At 43.3% G+C, this 25,775-nt stretch overlaps 2 protein-coding genes across 5 annotated transcripts in view; one reads left to right on the forward strand and one right to left on the reverse strand.

Annotated features, from left to right (window-relative positions):
* Positions 1-13,098, reverse strand: part of si:ch211-126c2.4 (mucin-2) — a 62,398-nt gene extending 49,300 nt beyond the window's left edge. For 2 of the 4 annotated variants that reach the window (XM_063189662.1, XM_063189661.1), the window contains exons 1-8: positions 10,288-13,098; positions 8,481-8,532; positions 8,034-8,162; positions 5,876-6,007; positions 5,257-5,472; positions 3,354-3,401; positions 2,909-3,043; positions 2,335-2,398 (exon numbers count right to left, since the gene is read on the reverse strand). In XM_063189662.1, coding sequence (XP_063045732.1) covers positions 2,335-2,398; positions 2,909-3,043; positions 3,354-3,401; positions 5,257-5,472; positions 5,876-6,007; positions 8,034-8,162; positions 8,481-8,532; positions 10,288-13,068 — 3,557 coding nt within the window. In that variant the 5' untranslated portion in view covers positions 13,069-13,098. The remainder of the gene's footprint in view (positions 1-2,334; positions 2,399-2,908; positions 3,044-3,353; positions 3,402-5,256; positions 5,473-5,875; positions 6,008-8,033; positions 8,163-8,480; positions 8,533-10,287) is intronic. The other 2 variants (XM_063189664.1, XM_063189663.1) reach the window with 2 other exon arrangements.
* Positions 13,099-16,236: 3,138 nt separating this feature from the next.
* On the forward strand, positions 16,237-23,434 carry p2ry10 (P2Y receptor family member 10). Its single transcript, XM_063190458.1, has 3 exons — positions 16,237-16,476; positions 19,303-19,565; positions 22,105-23,434. The coding sequence occupies exons 2-3, from the start codon at positions 19,387-19,389 to the stop codon at positions 23,081-23,083; spliced, it is 1,158 nt and encodes a 385-aa protein (XP_063046528.1). The 5' UTR covers positions 16,237-16,476; positions 19,303-19,386; the 3' UTR covers positions 23,084-23,434.
* Positions 23,435-25,775: the final 2,341 nt, after the last annotated feature.

Consider the following 25,775-nt stretch of genomic DNA (forward strand, 5'->3'; position numbering starts at 1 on the left):
ATTATGAAATCAACATGTTTGCATAATGCTGACCGTAAGAGGCAGCAGGACAGCATGGAGGAAATGAGACGCTCCGGTGTAAATTCAGTCATGTGAGTTGAATTTCAGCTCGTGGTGCAAACGTGGGCCTGAGGCCGCAACACCTCAAGGGGGCCCAGGATTAGAATATACAGTTCTGGAAAAAATTAGACTGAAGAAACTCTTCAGTCTTTCTGATTTTAGTACGTACAGGTATAAGTTGGAATAAATGTTATATTTTTCTCATTCTATAAAGTACAGACAAAATTTCCTCCGAATTTCAAATGAAAATATAGTGATTTGGAGCATTGTTGCTGAAAAGGAAAAATGGTCAAAACAACACAAAAGATGCTATGTTTACAGATTTGACATTTTCTGTAAACAAATAATCTAAATGAGAATATTTCCAATTGATATTCGGAGGAAATGACAGTAGTTTATAGAACAAAGCAAAAATGTTTTGAAGTCATCTGTAATTTTTTCCCAGAGCTGTATATATTGTATATGCATCCCGGGGAAAAAAAAAACACACTCTGTAATGTAAAGTAATGTAATTTTCAAAGTGTAATGAGTCAGCCAACCCCCATTGAAAGTATAATATAATATAATAACATAACATGGAGGCGCAATCAAATCCCAAGTTGTACTAACATTATTGGCCTTGAAGGTAAATGAGAGGCCCTGTACTCTAGCCTGGGAAACCTACACCAATAAGTCAGGGCTAAGGTGTGGTCCTCGACTCTGAATTAAGTTTTGGGTTACATATAATAATAATAATAATTAAAAAGAAGGGGAAAAAAACCATAGGCACATTTTCAATACAAAGTCCTTCCCTTTGTCACTTCTGCAGGACGCTGACAAACATCCATGCATTTGTCTCAAATAGATTGAACTAACACAATGCTTTTAGTAGTTCTCCTGAAACAGTCCCTTGAAAAGCTACAGATTTATCAAAACTCGTCTTTACATTACATTTCAGTAAACTTAGTTCACGTTTTGATTCAAAGCAACTTGGTTATTGTTTTTCAGGATAATGGTTACAGTCCCTGGAGTAATGTGGGGTTAGGTGCCTTGCTCAAGGGCACTTCAGTAATGGATTTGAGGTTTAGGGAGAGGTCAGGTGGGATTCGAGATTGAAGACCACAGTTGCAAGAAATCTAACTTTAAAATGGCCCTGGCTGCCCATATCCTATAGAATTGATTTTTAAAATGCCCTAATACAATTCAATACTATTAGCATCTGGTCTGGCATACAATTACAAAAAATACAATAAGACCTCTACATAAGGATTTACTTTTGTTGCAGCCAACCTCCTCGAAAATGGAAAGGGAGATGGAAGAGCTGGAGCGGTCTACCACAATGCATCCGTGCATAGTGGTACATAAATACCCTGGAATATTACATACTGACACTCTCACAGACCTCACAATTAAGCAGTTATCCCTCTTCTGGGCCTGGGAGATGGATGAATGGTTCAGTTCTGCCCTCTAGTGGTGAAATGTAGTTGGAGCCAGTGAAGCGACCAATTAAAACTTTCATAAATGTAATCCAGCCTGGGAGTTCCTATTTTAAAAGGTTCCATGCCTCTTCCTTCAATACATCTATTCAGTAAGTCAATCGGTTGCAGTCAATCTGATCTACAGCACTTCCACCAATGCCTCACAACTCCATACCTCCATCATCGTTAGTGGTGAGTCTACATGCCAGAAACAGTTTCAACAGTGCAGATTAAAGAACAGGCCACCTTATCTCAAGAAATTACTTATTTTTAGTTAAGCCCTGGTGAAATATGAGAATAAACGCTTTTTTTCCTCTATGTGCCTAGTTTAGCAAATAATAAAACATCATCAAATAAATAATATAACATCATCATCAAATGCACTTACAAACACTTCAAAATAATGTAAAATTCACCAGAGTGCAAAACGGCTATTTAACTCCGTCCAGTGATCACATGTGGCTTAATGCTAATGGTACCATTTATCTTACTTCCAGTGATTGTGCTAAGCTATGTTAATGTCAATCTAGGAGCTGAACACAGAGAAGAAAATGATATGCACATTTCATGTGTAACATTTGGAAAAACTGCAAATATGTGAAATTTGAAAAAGGGTGGACTACTTCTTTAAGGCCAGTAAAGTCAGTGCATCTTTTGTATACTTCTGTATATAGCACAGTTCTGACCCGATGCGACCACATTCGCAGGTTTGAAGTCTACACTGCAGACATATGAACTGTAAGCTTAACTGTGTTTTCAAATAAGTGCTGTGAAAATCTTATTTCAGAGATGAAAAAAGCCAAGATGGCCCACAAACCTTTTATTCAGCTGTTCCTGGAGCTGTTGTATAATCTCCTTTAATCTCTTACAGTTCTTGCATTCTGGAACAGATACAAATTGAAGGAATAAATACATGAAACAGAAAAGGTAGCTCAGGAATGTCAGAAACACAACTTGAAATAGGTTATTATTCATTTCAAAAATATTTTCGACAAATATGAATGGGAATGTCCACAAAGTATTGAAACAATTTTTAAACTTTACGGAACTTAACTAACTTCCCAGTGTGGTAATAATATACCGATCACAATCCATATCACAATCACAAGACAAAGCTCCAGTGACAAACCAAGTGGGATCTTGACATTTGAAATACAATTAGGGGATCTAGTGCAGGTGGGGTCTGTTGTAAAGGTGGCTGCCTTCAAAATAGGTCTAAAGTGCGGTGGGAGGTGGGGGTGTTGGGATCCTAGTTAGTGTTCATAGTACAGCCTTTGGAGGACTTCATACAATTCGAAGTGGCCCCTCGAATGAAAACGGTTGCCACCCCTGATCTAAGCACTTACCAGTGAAAAGACAAAACTATAATGAGAAAACTCTTAATCACGTACCAGACTCTGCTATTGTGCACTCGGCAGAGGTTGTGCTGGACTGTGTGAGGTTGGCAGGGCCCACATGAGAGGCTGATAGAGTGGAGTGCTGGATGTATGTGGCTGACGTCGGGTCCTCAGGCACCGCAGGAAGCACTAACCAGGACACACAAGGATGCACAAGTTAGCACTAACCAGGACACACAAGGATGCACAAGTTAGCACTAACTAGGATGCACAAGTTAGCACATGACACATTCAACACTCCTCCTTTACACAGCTATTCCTCTGTCATAGGCACCTTTAACGCTACATCCCAATGATCTATCTCAGACAGACCCAGACCCAGACAGACAGACAGGCACACAAGATGACAACATTGGGTCATTGGTAGGCAGGTAAAGAGAACTTCAAATCCATTCAAATGCACCCATGATGCCATGGTACAGAACAACTTGAGCCTTACCAGAATCCCGCTTTCTGGAAAAACTCGACCTAAGCCTGGATGCTAGTCCTGTGGTGCGGAAAGAAAAAATAAAATGAGACGATTGGGAGGTAGTGACAAAACACAAAAACAGTGTAATGCAGTTCCAGACAAACATGTTACTCTGTGCTCATCATGAATCCCTTGAGGTAATACTAACTTAACTATTACTTTATTATTTTAGAAAACTGGAGAGTGATAATGTGTTAATAACTCAAGTAGACGAGTTGATGCAAAGAACATCTAACATCCTAAAAATTAAACCAATGAACGGACAACCAACATACAGTGAGTCCAATATGTATTTGATCCCTTGCTGATTTTGCCCGTTTGCCCACTAATAAACACATGATCAGTCTATAAATTTATGATAATATGTATTCAAACATGGAGAGACAGAATATCAAAAAAAAATTCCAGAAAATAACTTAAAATAATATATTTTAATTTATTTGTATTTAATTTAGGCTAATAAGTATTTGACCCCTCTAGCTAAAGAAGATAAAGTGCTTTGTGGCAAAGCCCTAGTTGTTTAGCACTGAGGTCAGATGCTTCTTTTAGTTGATGACAATGTTTGTGCATATAGTAGAAAATATTTTTGCCCATTTTTCTTTACTGATTATCTCCAAAACATTAATAGTTTGTGGCTGTAGCTTGGCAAATGGGAGGTTCAGTTCTCTCCATAGAATTACTATAGGGTTAATATTTGGAGACTGTCTAGGCCACTTCACGACTTTAATATGCTTCTTATTGAGCCACTCCTTCGTTGCTTTGACTGTATGTTGTGTATTATTGTCATGTTGGGAGATCCAAAAATGGCCCACCCTTCAGTGTAGTGGTGGAGGGAAGGACGTTTGCACTCAGGATTGCACATTACATGTCTTCCTCCATCCATTCGTTGACGATGTGAAGTTGTCCTGTGCCTTGGCCAGACAAACACCCTCAAACCATAATGATACCACTTTCATGCATGATGGTGAGGAGGGTGTTCTTGGGATCATAGACAGCAGTACACTGTGTTAATGCCAAACAGCTTGATTTTGGTTTTATCTGACTACAGCACCTCCTTATCATATCCTAAACCAGTCTGATGTCCGTTGGCAAACCTCAGGTGGGACTGCACAGGTTCCTTCTATAGTAGAGTTACCATGTGTGCTACCAGTAGTTTTCTCAGTGATTTTGGTCCCAGTAGCTTTGATATCATTGCCTAGTTCATCCCGTACAGGTCTAGGGTGCTTTCTTTCTGTTCTCATGGTTATCAAATCCCTACAAAAGGTCAAATCTTGTATAGAACCCCAGACAGGCTGATGGATAGTCATTTCGTATTCCACATATTTCAGAAGAAATGCATCAACAGCTGGGTCATTAATACCCAGTCTCTTTCTTGTGGCTTTGCAGCCCATTTAATCTTTGTTCAGGTCTAAAATCGTGTCCCTGATATCATTTGACCGCTCTTTGGTCTTTCCCATGATGGTGAGGTTGGAGTGTGACTGATTCACTCATACTATGGACTGATTCTGCTGATTAAATGTGTCTTTTATGCATGTTAGTATGTACAGGTGTCTTTCATTCAGATGACAAGTTGATCGGAAGTGCCCATCTGGTCTGTGGGCCCGGAACTGTAATCAGTTGGCAGGGGATCAAATACTTATTTTGCTCGATGAAATGGAAATAAATTAATATATATTCTCTTAAGTTAATTTCTGGATTTTCTTTTTGATATTCTGTCTCTCCATATTATAATACATATTATCATAACATTTATTGACTGATCATGTCTTTGTTAGTAGGCAAACCAACAAAATCAGCAAGGGATCAAATACTTATTGGACTCACTGTACAACACGATAAATAAAAAGTCGCATGGATGCATATAGGGACATACCAAGGCTTGGTTTCGGCTGTGCTGTTGACAGAGACTGAGTTCTTGATGTGGATGCTCTGAGAGGTCTGGAAGAAGGTGCAGAAGGTGCGGCCAGTTTGACGGTATTTGTTCTGGCAGGAGGTGCAGCGGGAGTTCTTGCAGGAGGTGCAAAAGAAGTTCTTGCAGGAGGTTTACCAGTGGGTGCTGAGTCTTTGGCGAGAGCCTGTGCACGCTCTACTAACAACAACAATAACAGTGATAAAGTCAGAGAAGTCTAGGTCTATGTGAAGTCATGTCTGTGATTTTTTTTTGCATTTAATAATGGTAAAGTGCGATTCACCCAGGAGTAGACAACTTTTAGTAGAAAACCATCTCTGAAACAAAAATGAAGAATCCAGAATCCAGTTAACCACTACCCGAGTAAAAGTTTATAATATAGGCCTTTATAGTATACCCATCTGAAATTCAAATCTTAGTGAACATTTTGGGTGATACAGCCCAGTAGTATCCATATCATTGTTTGTTCATTGGATTCTGGATATGGATGGTGCAGCAGATTTTGGTTCAATACAATGGGTTAAAACCCACCCTCCAGGCAACCATTCCCCTTGTCCTGAGAGCTGTTTGAGTCCTACTATACCTTCTTTGGGCCTCTTGGCCGGTCCCTCTCTGGCCTCGGCCATGGGCCTCTTCAGGCCTGTGGAGGCGCGGGGTGGCGGCATGGGGCCAGCGGCAGCTGTGGTGTCTTTGCTGGATCCCTCACCAGCTCCCTCTGCAGGTTAACACACACACGAACACACACACACACACACACATACGCACACACACACACACACACACACACACACACACACACACACACACACACACACACACACACACGAACACACACACACCTCAATGGCAGCTTCTAAAAAGCAGGGTTAGGGCCTTCGCACACCGGTTCCGACAGCACTGCGGAGCACTATCGATTAATTAGGTTACCCCGACACAGTATTCACGCTAGCATTCTTACCCTACTCAAATTTGTTAACGAGGTGAAGTCTGTAATGGTAGTGCAGTAACGGTATCGACGCTATTGAAATTTGAACTGTATTGCGTTGTGTTCCAGTGCTCTCGAAAGTAATGGAATTGACACGTTCCGTACGACGCTCTATATATGGGCTACACGTTTATTGGCTGGTGATGAACAGTTATAAAGCCCTGCATGCACCTTCACTGGGACTTCTCGTGACTCCATCGTTCTCTGGAATATTTAACTTGACCCTCTGTAGCCTACTTGGAGATCCAGCACTGATGCTGCGATGCTGTGCATGCCATTGAGTTCCAAACAGTGGCTTGACTTTGCAATTGGGCATGAAACGGTTCTGCAAATGCAATGCCCTTTGTTGTGTTCACTGATATATTGGTAAAAATACAAAAAACAGAATTGTTCCTCGACAGCACAGCAGCCAGCGGGAGTCAAGTGATTATTGGGAAGCATAACTTGGGGACAACGGCGGTGGGGACGAGAGCGCAAGCAATATTGCGTTCTGTTTATAACAAGTTCATTCACATAGGCTATTCACAAATATTTTCAGCTCTGTTCAGTTTCATATTAGGCCTACTGGTGTTTTGTAACTTTTAGTAGGCCTATTGAAAATGAGCTAATATTATTTACTGACTAATTGTAGTCATTTTTGTCTGACATTTTGTCCGGTCACATTTTATTTTGCCAGTCATTCATGCATGCAAACGGCCAATGTCCGGCCACAGTCGGCTAACGTGAACCCTGCCCCTACATACTGCCGCAGACGTGCTGTAAACAATGAATGGTCAATTTCATCACAGCAGAGCATGGACAATCAATGGGTGGCTCAGACAAAATAGAACTCGGCCATAACTGGCAGCGGACATCCGGGGACATCGGCACCTGTGTGCAGGGTTGTACTGAAAACAGTGGAATAGAACGTTGGCAGAGCAGCGCTCCGCACTTTGTCCGTGTACCAGTGTGCGGAGGCCCTTCTCATCTCGCTACCTCAACTCTGAGCAAGTGGTAACTCTTGTAATAGAAGACGTCTGTGGCTTTGTTGTGACTGAGGGATAAACCTGCAAGTCTATTGTATTAAAATGTTTACAATGCACTCAGGGCTAACTGAGCTGGATTAGTATTGGAAATATGCCTCAGCACAGTAGTCACCTTGGTAGCAAATATTCACCATTTCCTGTTTTTCTGGGGAACCAGGTGATCCTCTGGTGACGTAATGAGCTTATACAGTGCCAGTAACGGATTTAAAAGGTCATCAAAAAGATGAACCACGTTCAACAATAGCACTTTTAAACAAAGCATTAGCTTGGTCTATTATTCCAATAGCTTGTTCCATGTGAAACGGCATAGAGCACTTCTGGGGATTTTCTGCATCCTTTCAATCAGTTCTCCAATTGGTTTAGTTTCACATTTCGAAAACCAAGTGTGCCCGGTATCGAGAAGATAATGGAGAAATTCAGATGTGAAATTTGGTCCAATATTTTTTTTTCCACTGGGATGCCTCATTTCTCTCTTTTTATTTTTTTAATTGTAATTATTTTTTTGTACGTCAACAAGGAATGCTCAGTTTTGTTGCACTTGTTAAAATGACCAAAAAGATATTCTATTCTATTGTCTATAACATTGCTACTTTTAATAGGGACCACATACAAAAAAACTTGAATGTTGCCATTTGATGTATTTCGCCAGAGAGTATATCTAGGATAATTTGCAACTGCAAATTATTGCCCTGACAGGACATATTTTCTAAAAGGGGAAAGAGAAGCAATACCGTTGGGCCTCTTCTTGCCCCTGGCCAGGGCTGCGAGTGGAGCCAGGCTGAGGCGTCTCTGTTGAGCAGTCTCTGGGTGAGCAGAGGAGATGGCAGAGGCAGCATTGCGCAGCGACCCCTTCATGCCTGCTGCACACAGAAAAGTATGGTACATACAGTTTAAGGATAATGCTCATTCACAGGCAAGCACACATGGGCAAATGCATGACATTGAAATGTACATAAAGATACAGTACAGTATCCAGTTACAGGAAACCTTTTTAAAAGGGATGCCAAATTATAAATCAGCAGTAAATTGCCCTTTAGATTACAATTAGCTGACACTTATCCAAAGCAACTTGATTATGTAGACAGGCACAGGGTATTGGTTACAGTCCCTGGTGCAGTTACAAACTCAGAACTAAAAACATGAAAAATATAACAGTTAAGTTCAGAATGAAATATTACCGAGGGGGAGCCTCGTAGATGGCCTTTGAAGACCAGATGGTCCTGCAGGGACCTGGGAGAGACACAGAGAGAGAGAGAGAGAGAGAGAGAGAGAGAGAGAGAGAGAGAGAGAGAGAGAGAGAGAGAGAGATAGAGAGAGAGAGAGAGAGAGAGAGAGAGAGAGAGAGAGAGAGCGAGAGCGAGAAAGAGAGCAACAGATTTGATTAGTCGCATCACTTATGCCTCTTTTCCACTGGCGCTTTTCTCGTAGGCCTACAGCTCGTGCCTGTTCAAAAAGCAAAAAGTGGCGGCCGAGTTGCGCTCTAGGCCTACCAGAAAACCGGCAGTGGAAAAGAGGCATTAATCATCTTTTTCTGAGTACTGTTCCCTTTCACTAGGTTTGCATATGGGGTAAAATCGATGGAAACCACAAGCTACAAAATAACTTACCAAACCATCACCTCAAATAAACCACATATGCTGACATCATTGTACCCTGTCATACTCAGGCGCTGTTTACACTTATTGTGGATATTTTTTAATGCAGATAAGCTTATTTCTTCTATCCATTTACATATAAATAAGGCATGTGCATATGACAATAGCGCCACTGTGACAGGTGCGTTTTAGCCTGCTAAAGAGGACATTTTAGTTAGGCATAGTTTTAAAAGGAGATTTCTAAATGTCGTACGTGTAAACGAGAGGCCAGAACGGATGCATTTTCAAAAATACCTGTCTGTGAACAGCTTCTTAGCAACCACTTCCAGTGAACGGTGTTGAAAAGTTTAGCTAGAAAAGTCTTTGTAGTTTTGCAAAAGGATATTACAATATGATTTGCTGTTAAAATCAATGAAATGAAAGCATCTCTACTAAAAATAATCCTACAGCCCCTGTCCCCTGAGATTCCATTGCTAAATAAATAAATAAATACATACAGTACAGGCCAAAAGTGTGGACCTTCTCATTTAATTAATTCTCTTTATTTTTGTGGCTATTTACAGAACTTAATGCATTTTCAGGAAGGGCATCAAAACTGTGAATGAACACATGTATAATTAAATGCGTAAGAAAAAAAATGAAAATATATGAAAAATAAAAACAATTATTAAAAAAATATTTTAAAAAATGCCAACGTCAACACAGCAAAACTGAGGGCCCCACATGTTTCAACAAGCTTATTTTTCTGTCTATTTTCAAGTAAAAATACCCAGTCTGTCGAGTCAATTTTAACTTATACAAACAATACAAGAGAGATTTTCTTGATCTGATAATGGGTCACTTGGTCAACATAGCTCGTATCTAGGTGAAACAGTGATACAAAAAGTAAAAGTAAAAGTGACAAACCCAGCCACAGATTCCCTCACAGGTTTGACCTCTCCAAGTAACTGGCTAAAAAAAATGTCTGTAAAAAATCTTGTATTGGCAAGTGTTTAAAACTAGATTTTAGGTCTCAATTTTAGTCCTAAAATTCTAGTGAGTTATTGGAGGACTTTCATATGCAATAAGGATTGGCATGACTGACTGGGCATTTTTATTTGAAAATAGACAAAAATAAGCTTATTGAAATGTCTGGGGCCATCAGTTGTGCCGTGTTGACGTCAGGTGTATAGACAGCTGACATTGCTGGACAACAGCTAGAATGATATTTTTTGGTAAGCACGTAATTCTCCATGTGTTCAAGCACAGTTTTGATGCCCTGCATGAAAATACACAATGAAAATCCACGAAAATAAAGAGAATGCATAAATGAGAAGGCGAGTCCACACTTTTGGCCTGTACTGTACATACAAACAAAAATAAACAAACAAAAATCATCATCTGTGCTCACCTCCACAGTCACGTTGGCTGCTGTCCCAATCCCTGACACCCCGGCCCTGCCTGGAGGCTTGGCAATGTTCCTGCGAGAGATGGTGGGAAGTCCTGACGTCTTGGCGGCGGCGGCAGCAGACCCCTGTGGCGGAGGTGGCACCACCACAGTTGTGGACGATGACGGGCCTGCTTTGAAAAGACTAGGGAGGCCCGTGCCTTGGAGAGCAGCCATTTTCGGCACCTTCAGAGCGGGTTCGAAGCTGAACTTCCGGTCCGTCACCATGGGAGTGGAGGTCACGGGTGGAAATGCTTGCATCTCCAGCGAGTGGTCCAGTGAGAACTGTCCGGACAGGCGACAACCGACAACCACGCTGTCCGCAGTGGAGTTCAGCTCTGAGTCACCCTCGGCGGCGACGGTGGGGGCACCATCTGAGACCCCCTTGTTGTCCACATGGTGAGGCTGATGATGACCCGATGGCCCATCAGTAGTGGCGTTGTGTAGGTTGACCTGGTGGTCCATCTTCTCTGCCACTGCCACAGCCGGAGTTGAACTGGGGTCGTAAGTCAAGTTCACTGTGCCGTTAGCCGCTGGACTGGGAAAGCTGACTGCTGCTGTTCCACTCCTTACAGAAACAGCAAGTGTGCCGTGTAGATCTACCGTGTTGTCCATCTCCCCTGCCACAACCGGAGTTGAACTGGAGTTGCAGGTCAAGTTCACTGTGCCGTTAGCCACAGGAGTGGGCAAGCTGACTGCTGCTGCTGCTGCTCCAAGTCTTGCAGAGACACCAGGTGTGCCGTGTAGATCTACTGTGTTGTCCATCTTCCGTACCACAGCCGGAGTTGAACTGGAGTCGTAAGTCAAGTTCCCTGTGGTGTTAGCTACAGGAGTGGGCAAGCCGACTGCTGCTGCTGCTGCTGCTCCTAGCCTTGCAGAAACAGCAGGTGTGCCGTGTAGATCTACTGTGTTGTCCATCTTCTGTGCCACAGCCGGAGTCAAGTTCACTGTGCCGTTAGCCACAGAGATGGACAAGTTGACTCCTGCTGTTCCACCCCTAGCAGAAACACTAGGTGTGCTGCTGCTGCTGCTGCTGTGGGTAATGTTGGGCAGATCTACTGTGTCTTCCATGCTGCCGCGGCCGTGTGTTGAACTCACTGTGTCATTCACAATGGAATTGGGCCTGCTGGCCGCTTCAATCGTCGTGGAGCCACAAGATGACAGGTGAGCCGTGCTGTGGGAAGCTGTGCTGTGCTGAGCTGTGATCTGTGAAGACGAACTGCTGTTCTCTAGGTCGACAGTGCTGTCCAGCTTCTGCACCACAGCCACGGTTGCGCTGGACTGGGTCAAGTTCATGGTACCGTTGGGCACAGACGTTTCAATGGTTGTAGAGCCACCAGACGACTCGTTGCTGGTGCTCTGCAGCTCCAAAGTGTTATTCTGTGAGGAAGTCGTGCTACTGTGGGGGTTGTTCTGCAGATCCATAGTGTTATTCTGTAAGGTAGGCGTGCTACTGCGGGGGGTGGTCTGCAGATCCACAGTGTTGTCCATGTTCTGTAACGCAGCCCCAGTTGAGCTGCACTCGTGGGTTAAGTTCAGTGTGCCGTTTGCCACCGGCATGGGCGGGTTGACTTCTGTTCCGAGTTTAGTAGAAACATCTGGCGTGCTACTCCGGGGGTTGTCCTGCAAGTCTTGCGTGTTCTCCATGATTTGTAATGCAGCTGCCGCCGGGCCGGTTGTGTTCATCTGCTCCCTTGTGCTTACATTACAGCTTGCCACCTCCACGGTACTGTTCAACTGGCCACCAGATGAGGCAACATTAGAAAGCGCATTAACGGTGTTGATGGTCAGGCTGTCCTGCTGTACCATCTCCATAGTCCTATTTCCTTCATTAGCAGGTGTGGCGATGTAGGAAAGCGTAGCAGTGACGTTTGCCGAGACATTGTGACTGGACACATCAACAGTTTGATTGACCTCGCCGCTTGATGACGACGAGCTCTGCAGATCCACGGTGCCGTTCATGACTTTGGCAGGTGATGCGATGATGTCACTTGTCACCCCAGCTGCAGCAGTAGTGCTGCCCCCACCTGGCAGCTCCATGGTACTGTTCATGGGCGTGGCGGTTCGGTCTTGAATGGTGGACGACGTTGTGTCGTTGCATGCGCTGTGTATAGTGCTGGACTTCCCAGCAGCCGACACCTCAGGAGCCGTGTCATCGGTCAGACTGCTGCCTTCATCCTCCATGTCCACAGTGGCGTCCTGAGGAGCTGAGGTCACAACATCTGGCAAGGGCGATGCGCTGCCCGCCACCGTGCCGCCGCTGGTGCAACTCTCCGTTCCCACCGTGAGGTTCGCTGGCATCATGCTGAGGGACTCGTCCAAGACGCTGTCCCACGGCGGGCTCTCGTTGTCCAGGAAGGAGGTGGCCTGAGCGAGGAGACTCTGGTGCTCCGCGGTGATCCCCAGGGACGCCGCCGGGCTGCCGTCCAGACAGAGGCGCCGCAGGCTGGGTGTGAGGGACAGCCGACTGGTGCCCAGGGGAGAGCCCTGGAACGAAGTGCAGAAGGAGCTGTAGAGGAACGAGGTTCTGTTCCAGGGCGGGGTCTCGTCTACGATGCTGCAGATCATCTGTGGCATGCCGGCAGCTCCGGTTTTGTTTGGTGAGGGCGAGTAGGCCACCCCCCTACTCCTCTCTGCAGTCACAGGGACAGCATTTGTCGTGTCAGACCTGGCCAGGGGGACACAGCCAAAGGCGTTGCCTGCAGGTTTGTTGATGGCTCCCGCGTCATTCTCATTCGAGCTCATCGTGCCAGCGCAACAAAGTGCTGTCGTCTAACCTGTTGTAGGGGGTGGAGGTAACAGAAACCAGAAACATTAATGTCAAACATCAATCCAACCAACCCTGTTTGGAAGACAGCACAACAGTTAACATTTTAAAAAGACAGACAGCAGACTTTTAAAAGGACATAAAAGACAGGCGAGTGTGAATATGGTGATATTCACCAGTTAAAAACATGCATGCATCTCGTTGCTTGTACACATTTTTGAATGTTGTTTGAAATGTCTTTTTAAAAGTGTTTTCTTTTGATATTATGTATTCTTTGTAAGGCTGTTTGAGTTTTTACTTGCTTGCTCATTTTACCTCAGTGTGTATGTGGAGATTGCTTGCAGGTGGGGTAGCTGATTGCTTAATTGATTGTGGCCACACCCACACCTGCCTAGTTAAAAGCTCTGTGCTGACAAACAGAAGAGAGACAGGATGCGAGCAAGCAAGCAGGAATGCTGTTTTAAGCTGTGATGTGTTAAATTAAAATTTTAAACATCCAAATGGCAGTTTTTACCTTCCCATCTTTTAAAATGCACAACCAAGAAGCAATGGTTATTTCACAGCGAGTCACAATTGTGAGTCACAATTAGGGCTAATCTGGAAAGTGGAAGGCAAAACGATAACTGAAATGTCATGGTACAAAAGTGCATAGACATAGTTGTTCAAATGTGTTGATTTCAGATTTGACAACTGCATTTACAAGTACCTAACTAGATTGTCTGCTGATTTTTTATCTGGGGTAAAGGCTGTGCTTACTGCAGTGACTGCCAAACAATACTTTGAGAAAGAAAATGTTTTGACAGCAAGGTAAAATGTTCGACATCGACGCATCACAAAACAAAAGACTGAATCCCTTGGCCAAGTTGGGAAGAATCTCGAATGTCGTAGTAGTTTGGCTGATAGCCTACAGCCCAAATGCCAAGATGTAAGAGCTCATCATAAGCTGCACATTCCAATCTTCTGTGAATAATGCGGACAAAGACCTAACCGTCAAAACAACACAAGTCATCTTCTAAAGATCAGCTGTAGCTTTCTGAATGTTACAGAAAGTATGAAGACAAAAAGAAGCTACCGCCGTAGCCCTGCGACAAAGTATCTTTCAAGTAGTCTAGTAATCTAGTATGGGCAACAAGCCCGAGGTCTTCAGAGCAAAGATTTAGGGTCTCCCTTCTCACCGTCACTGCTTTAAAGTCAACCTAGTACTGTCATTGGCGCTAGGATATTGTGGCAAACAAGCTTCAAATATATATTTTAAAGGTAAAATTAAAAACCTGTTTATCAGCAGAGTTTAGCAGTTGTATCTGAGCTAAGCTTGACTAGCTCCATTGGCTGTCAGGTTAAACGACAAGCAAAACGCGTGGCAACAACTTCAACGAAACGACAACGTACGTAGCGTGCATTAACTAGACAAAACACACAAAATACATTCATTACATGAATTAATTAATCTATTTACCTGTCACGAAATGTTACAACGTCAACCAAAACTCCGTGTTATTGTCAACCAAGCCGACTGAAAAGTGCACAGTTCAAAATGAGCTCCACTAAATTCGATTGGTTACTACCAGCATGCAACGCGCCTGCTTCTTCCGCGAATCAGAATCTGCCATCAGCTGTGAGTGCATGTGTTCCAACAGGCGAGGGCGCCCTACCTCAGAACGACACACAATGCACATTCTCAAGATTTATTTCAAATATGAGGCTAATGTGTTTTACTCTTCTAGACAGTCAGACATAGATTAAAAAGTCTATTAACCCTTAAATCGCCGACTAAAATGTCCATGAGCATGCATTCTTTATAGGAGTAGGCTTACAGGTGTGGTGTGGCCTATGCCAGATGCTGAAGGAAAGAAGTGAGTAAAAATCCTAATAGGATATGACACCATCAAGTATGAATAGCATAAACAGGGGGACATGTATTATTTTATTTTTTTAAACTGGAGAGAGGGGAAGAAAGGAATGCCGAGTGGTGCAGGTATGTGGCAGACTGTTGATATGACAAACACAAAGGCATGTCAGACTATCTGAGGTCTAGCCTACTATGTTATATTAATGCCTTTCACACAAACTAACACAGACAAACTAAAAAAAAAGACTTTAAGCTATGTCACACACTAGAGCGCTAGTGAAATTGCATACAAGGTCACAGCACAGTGCAAAAGTGGCCCGCACAGAACAAAGAAAACAAGCAGGTGCCCTATATTACACTTAAGTTCCTTTCCCCCCACCATCCATGGAGGACAGTTTCAGTCAGCACTTCTCTTGACCAAACATAAGCCCTATACATGAAATAAAATGACTTACATTTTTTCTATTGCAGAAACTGAACCAAATTCAAGCTTATTGTTTCTTTATCAACATGAGAGATGGATGAAATTGTCATCATTTGCTCAAAAAAGGCCTAAAAAGGCACGCTTGACCAATGCTAGTGGCATTATTGTAATACTGTGGCTGCTGCCATAGTGGCAAGGTGATTTTGCTTTCAGAACACACACACACACACACACACACACACACACACACACACACACACACACACACACACACACACACACACACACACACACACACACACACACGCACATGCACATGTACACACACGCACATGTACACACACACACACACACACACACACACACACACACACACACACACACACACACACACACACACACACACACACACACGTGTATACCTGTTTGTGTTTGACACACATATATGTTTCTATTTTTTCTCTTAGAGGTGTGCGGATGTGAGGCAGCTTCTGTTCTGCCACTCACATTACTGTTTCTAGTAGGCACAATGTACAGTAAATATTGTTTGGTTGATTGGTTTGTTCATGAATAGATAGACTCACTCACTCACTCACTCACACACACTCTCTCTCTCTCTCTCTCTCTCTCTCGCATGCACACACACAGACACAGACACAGACACACACACACACACACACACACACAGTGTAGGTCTGCACACACAGACAATCGACCACAGAAGACGTCAGAGCGTGCAACAGTTACTACAGTGCATGTGGTAGCTGTCTCATTGCTACATGATGGATGTCATCAACCGATGAAAAACAAACTCATGGACTGTTAAAAAGGCGGGTGGGCCACTTCCTCACTTCCTCCTCTGCCAGTGCGTGTTTGAAAGGGGGAGAGAGAGAGAGAGAGAGAGAACAAGAGGGACAGCATGTGAAGGTGAATACACTGTACGTGTTTGTCTGTGTGTTTCCTTTTGTCTGCGTATTTGTGTGTGTGTGTGTGTGTGTGTCTGTGCACGTGAGAGGGTGTCAGACAGCTGGAAGTCAGAACCATCATATGCCCATACTGGATAAGCATTAAAGAAGACGACAAATTCCCTTAAGGGCACAGCCACAGACTACGGTAGGCACATCAAGGATACAAACAAATCTTTAATTTTGTCTGATTAGTTGGTTTTGCTTTTGTGTACCTGTATGTGTCTCTGGTAATACAGCAAAAAGGTGTAATGATGTGTAGTATAGTTACTCATGTAGAATAGCCTGAAGACATTGTAAATCGTTGTTTCATTTTATGCCATATGAAGCTGTTTTGCTAATAATGTTTAACAAACCTGATTTACACAACACATGCATACACATCTCACCACTTCCACAGCATAGGTCTACCTAAAGTGCATTGCTGCCTGACATTTTAATGAGCATGTATTGAGACAACTTCCGTTGTATAAAATAGTGACTGTGTAATGATCTGGTAAGAATGCACAGGAAGGAAAATAAGTTGAATCAGGCCATGGTGGTGGTTTCATGATAACCCATTCAGATCTCACGCACATCCAATTCCTCTTACCCAGGTGCAGAGACAAAGCACAAATTTCATGTAGGGCAAAGGAAGAACCACACACCAATGAGCTCCCTTTTAATCCATTTTCTGGGCATTTTTTGAGCCACCATGGTTTTTGGGCCACCATGGCCTTTCCTCAGACTCTGGGGAGCTCATCGATCTGCGGTTCTTCCTACGTGGTTTCATGATAAAACATTGTCAAGAATGGGAGATAATATATACAGTACAACCAGGCCAGTAGATGAGGAGAAACACAAGTTAGAGGAGTCTGTTCACCTCTAAGATATAGCCAAGTCTAGTTAAAAATCAAACACACAGCATTAATATACACTAAATGTCATGTTCTTTTGAAATATGTTTCGTGTCCTTAAAACATGTGACGACACGCTCGGCCCACCTTACTGTGTTTACTACAAACTGTACGCATCTGATTGTACCCCTATACTAAAGTATGAGGTGGGTTGCAAAACACTGAAGACACTAACAAATATGGAGGAAGTCTGTTGAGTTGAGATTGCTTTTCTGATAAGTCGAAGTGTGAAAAGCATTTTAGGACATGTGTGCATGTCTTAAGATGTCTGAGCGCAGATAAGAATAGATGTAGGACACTGTGGTGTGAGGTAGTCATTTGTTCAAAACAGACAAGTCAAGTATTGATGCATATGTCGTAAAAAAAAATGTCCACTTGACTCAAACTGTACTCTCTCTCAGACATGCACACACTCACACACACATACACACATACCCCTTACAGGAATGGGTGGGGGCATCTTGGTTGTTGTCTTGGCTGTTTTTTAGAATACCAGGAACCAGTCAGTCCCTGTTGCCCTGGCGATAAGCATGGAGCATGGGGCAGCTGCATGCCCCCTAATCTCTTCCTGTTTTTATTACAGATAGTTGTGGGCTGACCGTGCCCGTTAGCTCTGATTTGACCCAGTACTGCACAACGCTCACTGAATCTGAAAATACTCTCAATTTATATTCAAAAATGTACATCAACAACACAATGTAACGCTCTGAAGTATGCAGCATTGTAAAAAAAAAAAAAAACATGGCACACTATCAAGGATGGCAAGACCTACCCAAAAATAATGTTATTATTTTCCCCTTTCTGTACTGTATTAAGTAGGCTATTTTGCTATCTTTAGTAGCAGTTTCAAGACAGAGAGCCTACCAAAAGAAATAAAGTGGCGGCAATATGTGTGTGACCTTTTGTGGCTACATACATGCTGTATTCATGTGTGTGTACATGTGTCTGGCAATGTGCATTTGTGTGGGTGAGTGGTTGTCTGTGTGTGTGTCTATGAGTAAAACTGAAAGAAGTGACTATGCAGATGTGCAAAGGTGTCTGCACTCATGCGGTCGTTGATCGAGCCCCTTTTAGATGTGACCTTTTTGATCAAAGACCCCTTAAATATCACATTATGTCAAGGAGCGCACAACTAGGCATCTCATTATCATACATTTCTTGGCATGTGACATGTTAATGTAATGTAGAGGGACTGCCACTGAATTAAGTAAAGGGGCACCCCCCTTATGCATATGCGGGTAGCAATTAGAACAGTCATGTTTTCAACTCTACTAGCTACGTAACTTTTTGACAAACCTTTCGTCCCAAGACCAATCATGTCCCTACACTGCAAAACACAGTATTAACTATTATAAGAAAATTGAAACTGAGAAAATAATGCTTTCAAAATTGTCAAACTGCCCATTTACACACACTAGGGCTGATGCTTTTATGTCATTTGTTTAAAAAAAATAGACTTAGATATTAAAACAGGTACTGCAAAGAGGAGTTCAACTCTAAATTTGGTTTCAACAGAATATGTTGTAACTGCCTTCAGCTTTGTAGGAAAGAAAAGCTTAGTCATCTGGCCAGAGGTGCCATGTTTTCCATTGCAGTCCTTCAAATAGAGAAATTAAGCAGGCCTGCTACTATATAAAAGGCACTTTTAATGAAACACAACACACAACACGTTTAGGGAGACATTTGCATAGTATTAAATGAAATGTAACATTTTTGCAGTATTACTTAACAATTTAATTTCTTTTGTTATGTATAGGCTATTTAATTGCAACCAAATGTGATAATATTATTAGCCCTAATGAGACTCATTACACTTTGTTTGCGCTTTGCACTTAATTGGTGTCAAAGTGTAACCAAATCCTTCAAATCGACCTTTGGATCTATTATGAATCCCAGGTTTATAATTGACGGCTTGCAAAGACATTAAAAGTGTTATCTCAGGTTCAGGAAAAAAAGTTGATGAATCAGCACACACTGGAGGACTTGCTGTTTGGATTTGCTGTTTTTTACCCCATCATTTCAGTGACTGAGTTTTGTCCATGCTTCGTCGGGTTCACTGTTATCTCTCTGAACTTCAGGCCTCCTATCTGTGACTGATTGTTTCCGTGGTGGGTTGGTGCACCTGCCCGCCTGGTAAATGCCCACCTGGAGCCGTCGTCGTCATGAGGTCTGCCATAGTCTCTGTGACAGGGGACAATACCTCGGAGTCGGACTGTACCCTTGACCTGGCCGACTGGGACCACAACATCGAGCAGCTGTACACCTGGCTCTACACCATCATCCTCTTCCCTGGCCTGCTGTGCAACAGTGTGGCCCTCTGGGTCCTGTGTCGCTTCATAAGGTCAGGGCCCATCTCTCATACTCTACTGTCTAGAATGTACACTGTCTTCTGTACTGTACACAGTCTTAAAGGAACAGTCCACCTTTTTTTGATTTTCACATATTTGCAGTATTTCGAATTACACACGAATGTGCGTGTAATTTTCTTCTCAGTGTGTTCATTTCCTAGATTTATTAGTATTAGAATTATTAGCATTGCTAAGCATAATAACTCAAAGCATTAACATCATAACCATTAGCATTAAACCATAAGTGATCACTGGACAGAATTAAATAGCTGTTTCACACTGAATTTTACATGAATTTCAACAAGGTTTATAATAGTACATTTGATGGTGTTTTGTTTGGTTGCAAATACATCCATTGCTCTTAATATAGCTAGGCAATTCAAACACAGACAAAAAATCCTATATATTATCACATTTTACCAGGGCCTAACTGTGATTTCCTGAAAGGAGGTGGACTGTACCTTTAAGAATATTCTAGAGCATGGATGTCAGACATACTGTAGGGTGCATCCCAATATGTGTCCTTACCTCCTCCACTTGTGCTTGTCTCCTCGTCCCGCCTCCTGGCCCCTCCTCCGTGGAGAAAACGATTAAGTTTCCCAGCTGTCAGCCTCGCCACAACAACTTTAGAGGGACTGTTTTTCATTCACCATCCCAATTGCAAATGAGAAAAAGACTTTACAATTGAGCTTTTGCAAGATATTGAAATATAATGCTGTTGTCAGTGATGTCATCATGATGAGAAGCAAGTGGAGGAGGCAACAAGGTCACATATTGGATTGCACTCATAAAGCCAAGGGGGCGGATGCGGCTTGCCAGATGGTTTAACCCATTAGCATGGCAGTTGGGCAGTTTGAACGCCAACAATTCGTACAGCAGGACTTGGTGTTAACTTTTATTCCTCACAGACCACTGTGGCTAGTGGTTATACTTAGTCACTATGCCTTTCTGCTGGCCAGAGTTTTGTAGTCATTTTTTTTAGAATATGCCTGCATTTCATACAATGCAAGACTATGCAAGAATATGTGCATACAAGCAATTGATGCAACTATTGTGATTTGTCTCACCAAGGAACATATTACCTGTCAAAGTGGCTAGAGAGAAATTGTTAGCCATAGCAAGGTTTTACCAGCATTTGGCCGGTTGGCAGGTGTCAATGTCTCTCCAATGTTCTACAACTTTGCCTATAGAGTCTAACACCAGACTATACGTGTGTTTCATGTAGACTTATCTGCTAGGCTAGAGATGAATAAAAAACAACACTCATCTGCAAACATCACTCCCTATGGTTGTTGGATGTGGGTGATTTTATGGAACCGTGTGGTAAGAATCATGAGAGCCATTCTCATGATGTCCCATATGGTCTTTGCTTAAATCATCTTGGATCATGGCCCGCTACCATGCCAAATGTGCCCTACTGTACATCGAGAACTCATAAAGGCAAATTAGTGATTTAACTTACATTTCAATGTTGTTACCCCCTTTTGGTGAGACATGAATGCACGTGTGCACGTGTTTGCTGTGTTGTGCTGTGTGTTACAATGACAAAGGGACTTTCTCTCAGAGGGACTTTCACTTCATTTGTTTTCTTTATAGTACACAAGTTGTTTATGCTCACAATAAAAGTGCAACTTCTCTATAGAGCTGCTGAGAGGGATGTTGCAGAGATTAGTTTCGGTAGCACTGGTAGTCTGTTCACTGGCTGATGAATTGTATTATTTTAAAAGCTGTTCTAGGGACGGTTATTTGTAGCCTGGTTCACACCAGACGGTGTGTGTGTAGCTTTGGTGCCCCCTGGCGGAGCAGAGCTACACACACTACCGTCTGGTAGACAGCCATAGAGCATGCTCCGTCTCCAACCAGAAAATAGACGGAGCATTTATTTCTTAAATATAAACGGTAACTCGCATTGAGGAGTCACAAGACAGAGTAGAGACTATATTGACTCTTTAAAGATTAACTGAGGTTTTGAAGGAATTTGTTGGTGAGGAGGCCGTGCAGAAGCAATACATTCTCAGCCTATTTTCTGGTTGGAGACGGAGCGTGCTCTATGGCTGTGTACCAGACGGTAGTGTGTGAAGCTCTGCTCCGCCAGGGGGCGCCGAAGCTACACATACACCGTCTGGTGTGAACCAGGCTAGGTTATTTGAGCCTTTGGCTATAAATGCTATAGGGTGATTCCTGCTAGTCTGTTGTACAGCCAACATGATTTGTATCTGGCCTGGGTGGTTTTGCAACTCATCTCTCTCATTCATTTCCTGTCTTACTCTTACTCTTACTCTTACTCTTACTCACTATATCCTGTCACATTACACCCACAAAATAATAAAATATTGTGCTTCTCATAGTATTTGATTTTTAGGGCTTACCTCACCCTTAAGGTTATGAGTAAGCTAGACCACTCTACAAATGACTTTATTGTTCAGATGATATATCCATACCATAGCTTTGTTAGGCTCAATGTACAACATCTGTGAACATTTTCTGTATTTTATATCAAGTTTGTTCATTTGCCTGTTTCCGGGTCCACAGGAAAAAGACCAAGGCGGTGATCTTCATGATCAACCTGGCGGTGGCCGACCTCCTCCACGTGCTCTCCCTGCCGCTCCGCATCTACTACTACTTCACGCACACCTGGCCCTTCGGCCACGCCCTCTGCCTGCTGTGCTTCTACCTGAAGTACCTCAACATGTACGCCAGCATCGCCTTCCTCGTCTGCATCAGCATACAGCGCTGCGCCTTCCTCATGCACCCCTTCTGCGCCAAGGGCTGGAAGCGGCGCTACGACGTGCGCATCAGCGCCACCGTGTGGCTGGTGGTGGGACTGTGCTGCTTGCCCTTCATACTCATGAGGAGTGACGGCACCAGTGCCAGCAGCAGTGCCAGCAGCAGTAGCCTATATAATGCCGGCAACAGCAATGCCAGCTCTACAAACACCGCCCTGCCACTGCAGCAGGGCGTGTCCGGTCATGCACTGTACACAAACGGACACTCTCATGTCTCCTCTCATGGGCACGGCGGGGGCAGCAACGGCTCCAACTGCTTCAAGGACCTGCCCATGCGGAAGCTGGATCTTCGCGTGGCGGCGCCCATGATCGCCTTCGCCGAGTTCCTGGGTTTCGTGCTGCCGCTGACGGTGATCCTGGTGTGCTCGTGCCTCATCCGGCGCTCGCTGCGCAAGGCCGAGCAGCACGCGGGCGACAACCGGCGGGCGCTGCGTATGGTGCTGGTGTGCACGGGCGTCTTCCTGGTCTGCTTCGCGCCGTACCATGTCAACTTCCTGCTCTACATGATGGCCTCGCAGGGCTTGGTGACGAACTGCGACGTGGTGGTGGCCGTGCGGCGCTTCCACCCGGTGACGCTGTGCATCGCCAGCCTCAACTGCTGCCTCAACCCGCTCATATACTACTTCCTGACGGCCGAGTTCCGCGAGCAGCTGGCGCGGCGCAGTAGCTCCGTGCTCAGGGGGCGGCTCATGAGCTTCGAGAGTGGATCCTCCACCAGGGACTAGAATCTTTATTGCAGATTATACTAGCCTGACTATGGCGGCGTCAAGTCTCAGGTAGGCTACGGGCTGGACCAGGCTGAGTAAACATATGATAGTCTATGCTACTCACCCAAAGGCTCCTTCATGCCCTATGTGTGAAACAAATATGAATATAGTACTTCTGAGTGTTTTACATATCCCATTGCTTTGAGAGAGGCTCCTCCATAAAGAACTTGTCATGTATACAAACATGCCAACCCCCCTAGTTCGGCCCACCTAGGGTCAATTGGAATTGTCCCATGCCAATAGCCACCTCAGTGGAGGGTGTCTAGAAAGACTAGAGGCCATCAGACTCACCAGCTTTGAGAGTGGCTCCAACATTACAGTAGTATACTGTATATGCACACATGCTAGTAACCTTAGTACTTTGAGCCACCATGAGGCAGGATCAATTCCTTACGCCAAGACTAAGGATGCCAAGGATTATCAAAACGGTTTAGTGGCTGGCGACTGGACTTCTTAGACCTTTCAAAGAGTTCAGATGGTCTGATGATTGAGAATCATGCCAATGGTGGATCACTGTAAGTAGAGTCACCTCAAGGGAGGGAGCACACAGTATTGTGACTAAATGCCTTAAACAGTTGAGAGGTGTCAGTGGATGAGGGCTGTCATGAGCTTTGAGAGTGGGTCCTCCATTAAAGGAGTAGTAGTTTAGTTTCTATACACACAGGCTACACCTGTAAAGGCCCATTCATATTCTACAAACGTACGTGTGGCAATTAGACAATTTACTCAGAACTGTGAGAATAATACAATATAATGAACCCAAAGTGTTATCCCACACAAGAATGTGTTGGAATAAGGTTTGCTTGAAGGGTGCGTCTTCATCCAGCTTTCTCGAAAAAGATGCTGGCTGTGACATGCACGCACACACACACACACACACGCAAGCTCTCTCTTTCTCTCTCACTCTATGAGTTACACAGACATGCATGCGCGCACCCACACGCGCACAAACACACGAACACGCACACACACACACGCGCGCGCACGCACATGCAGATTAATGGTTAAGTTGACAGGCCTATCTTCCCACCAGAGGATGCTTGAACTCCCACTGGAGGAAGGACAGATAGATAGAAGGGCCACATATTTGTAAACATGAACCCCTCTGGACAACGTGTTGTTGCACTAAGTGGATGTTGCACTTACACAGACATGCTTTAAAAAATGCAGTAAATAGATTATTGGCCCCATCTACTCAATATCCTTATGAAGGCTCTGAAGATTCCCAAATTTGGAATAAAGAGCGAGAAGGTGAGAGGAGATTGTTTATAGCTTTACTTTGACTTTGGCAAAAAAGGATTGCATTCTTTTCCAAAAGTGTTAGAGTCCAATGTATAAGGGATTCAATAATAGTTAGTGTTGGTAGCGTACATAAATTAAAGAAAAGGCAACAGTCCTAAATCTGTGATGGTGCAGACAGTTAATTCAAGCACCACTTCACCTTATTAGAGAGAGAGTTTAGAGGGAGAGTTTTCATGTATTCCTCTAACCACAAAGCTTCATTGCTTATTTCACTGTTGAATACGATCACGCACTTCAAATCCTTTGTGTCCTCTTACTTAGTTCAATCTCTTGACCTACCATGCCAATGGAATGCTATTCACTTTTGCCTTTGTACCTTCTGTTGTACAGTTCATCCTTAGTAGACATGTATCATATAAAATGCTGAATAAGCTATTTTTTACATACAGTATGAAACAACTTCATAATGAGGAAAAGTGCCAATACACCTAAATACCTGTAGGCCTCAAAGAATGTAAAAGTATAGGTGTAAAAAATACTGTAAAAAATATGTAACAATATTATGTAGATAGGCTACTTCCACTGTACCATAATTAGTGTAAGGTTTAGTATCAGGTGAAAATTAAGTCAATGTTTCTACATTTAGAAAAGGGGAAATTATGGAAATTAAGTGGAAATATTTGCTGTGCGTATGCTGAAACATATCCACTTGTTACTTTAATGCACCACATGCTCACGGTATCTTATTACCAATGTAATATTCCTGGACACAATCTGCATGTGCACATTGAACCAATGAACATTATACAATTGTGCTGAAAAATATTGAGACAGCATTTACTTCTCTATGGTACAAGAGAAGAATTATTGGTTAGAAACCACTTCTCTCTTCCTACAGTTTCAGCACAGATGACGCCCAGATGCCGTCTCAGATTTGAGTCAGATCGCAGTTTGAATCTGTTATGTGGGAGGTTAGGAAAACGCACAACACAGGAAATGTGTTAAAAAAATGTCAACCGTTGATATTGATTAAAACATCGCCAAATTGAAACCCCAACATGTTTCAAAATAAATACCTGGCCAGGGTCACAACAGAAAATTCCCCTTTTCAAAAATCCCTCAAAGTACATAATTTCTGTCCTTTTAAGTCCTTAGTCCTGAGACTTCAAGTCCTAAGACTGTAACCAATACCCTGTAAATAAATGTAAGTCGCTTTGGATAAAATCTAAGCTAAAGTGTAATGTGATGTAATGTAACTTTCTTATCATATTACTTATGACGTTTGATAATGTTATCATGTTTATACATTGTCCTCTTGTTTTATAGAGTGTATGAAACAATGTAAATAGGTTGTGTGCCAAACATATGTGTAAATAAGCTATTTCCTGTGAAATAATTGAACAAGAGC

Source organism: Engraulis encrasicolus, chromosome 23, assembly GCF_034702125.1.
Source record: "Engraulis encrasicolus isolate BLACKSEA-1 chromosome 23, IST_EnEncr_1.0, whole genome shotgun sequence".
Taxonomy (NCBI): Eukaryota; Metazoa; Chordata; class Actinopteri; order Clupeiformes; family Engraulidae; genus Engraulis; species Engraulis encrasicolus.

Bases quoted from the DNA above. Each gene is read 5' to 3' on its own strand.
- p2ry10 (XM_063190458.1), top strand. From the start codon at position 19,387: ATGAGGTCTGCCATAGTCTCTGTGACAGGGGACAATACCTCGGAGTCG. The intron at 19,566-22,104 runs GTCAGGGCCCAT...CCGGGTCCACAG, and splicing joins GTCCTGTGTCGCTTCATAAG to GAAAAAGACCAAGGCGGTGA.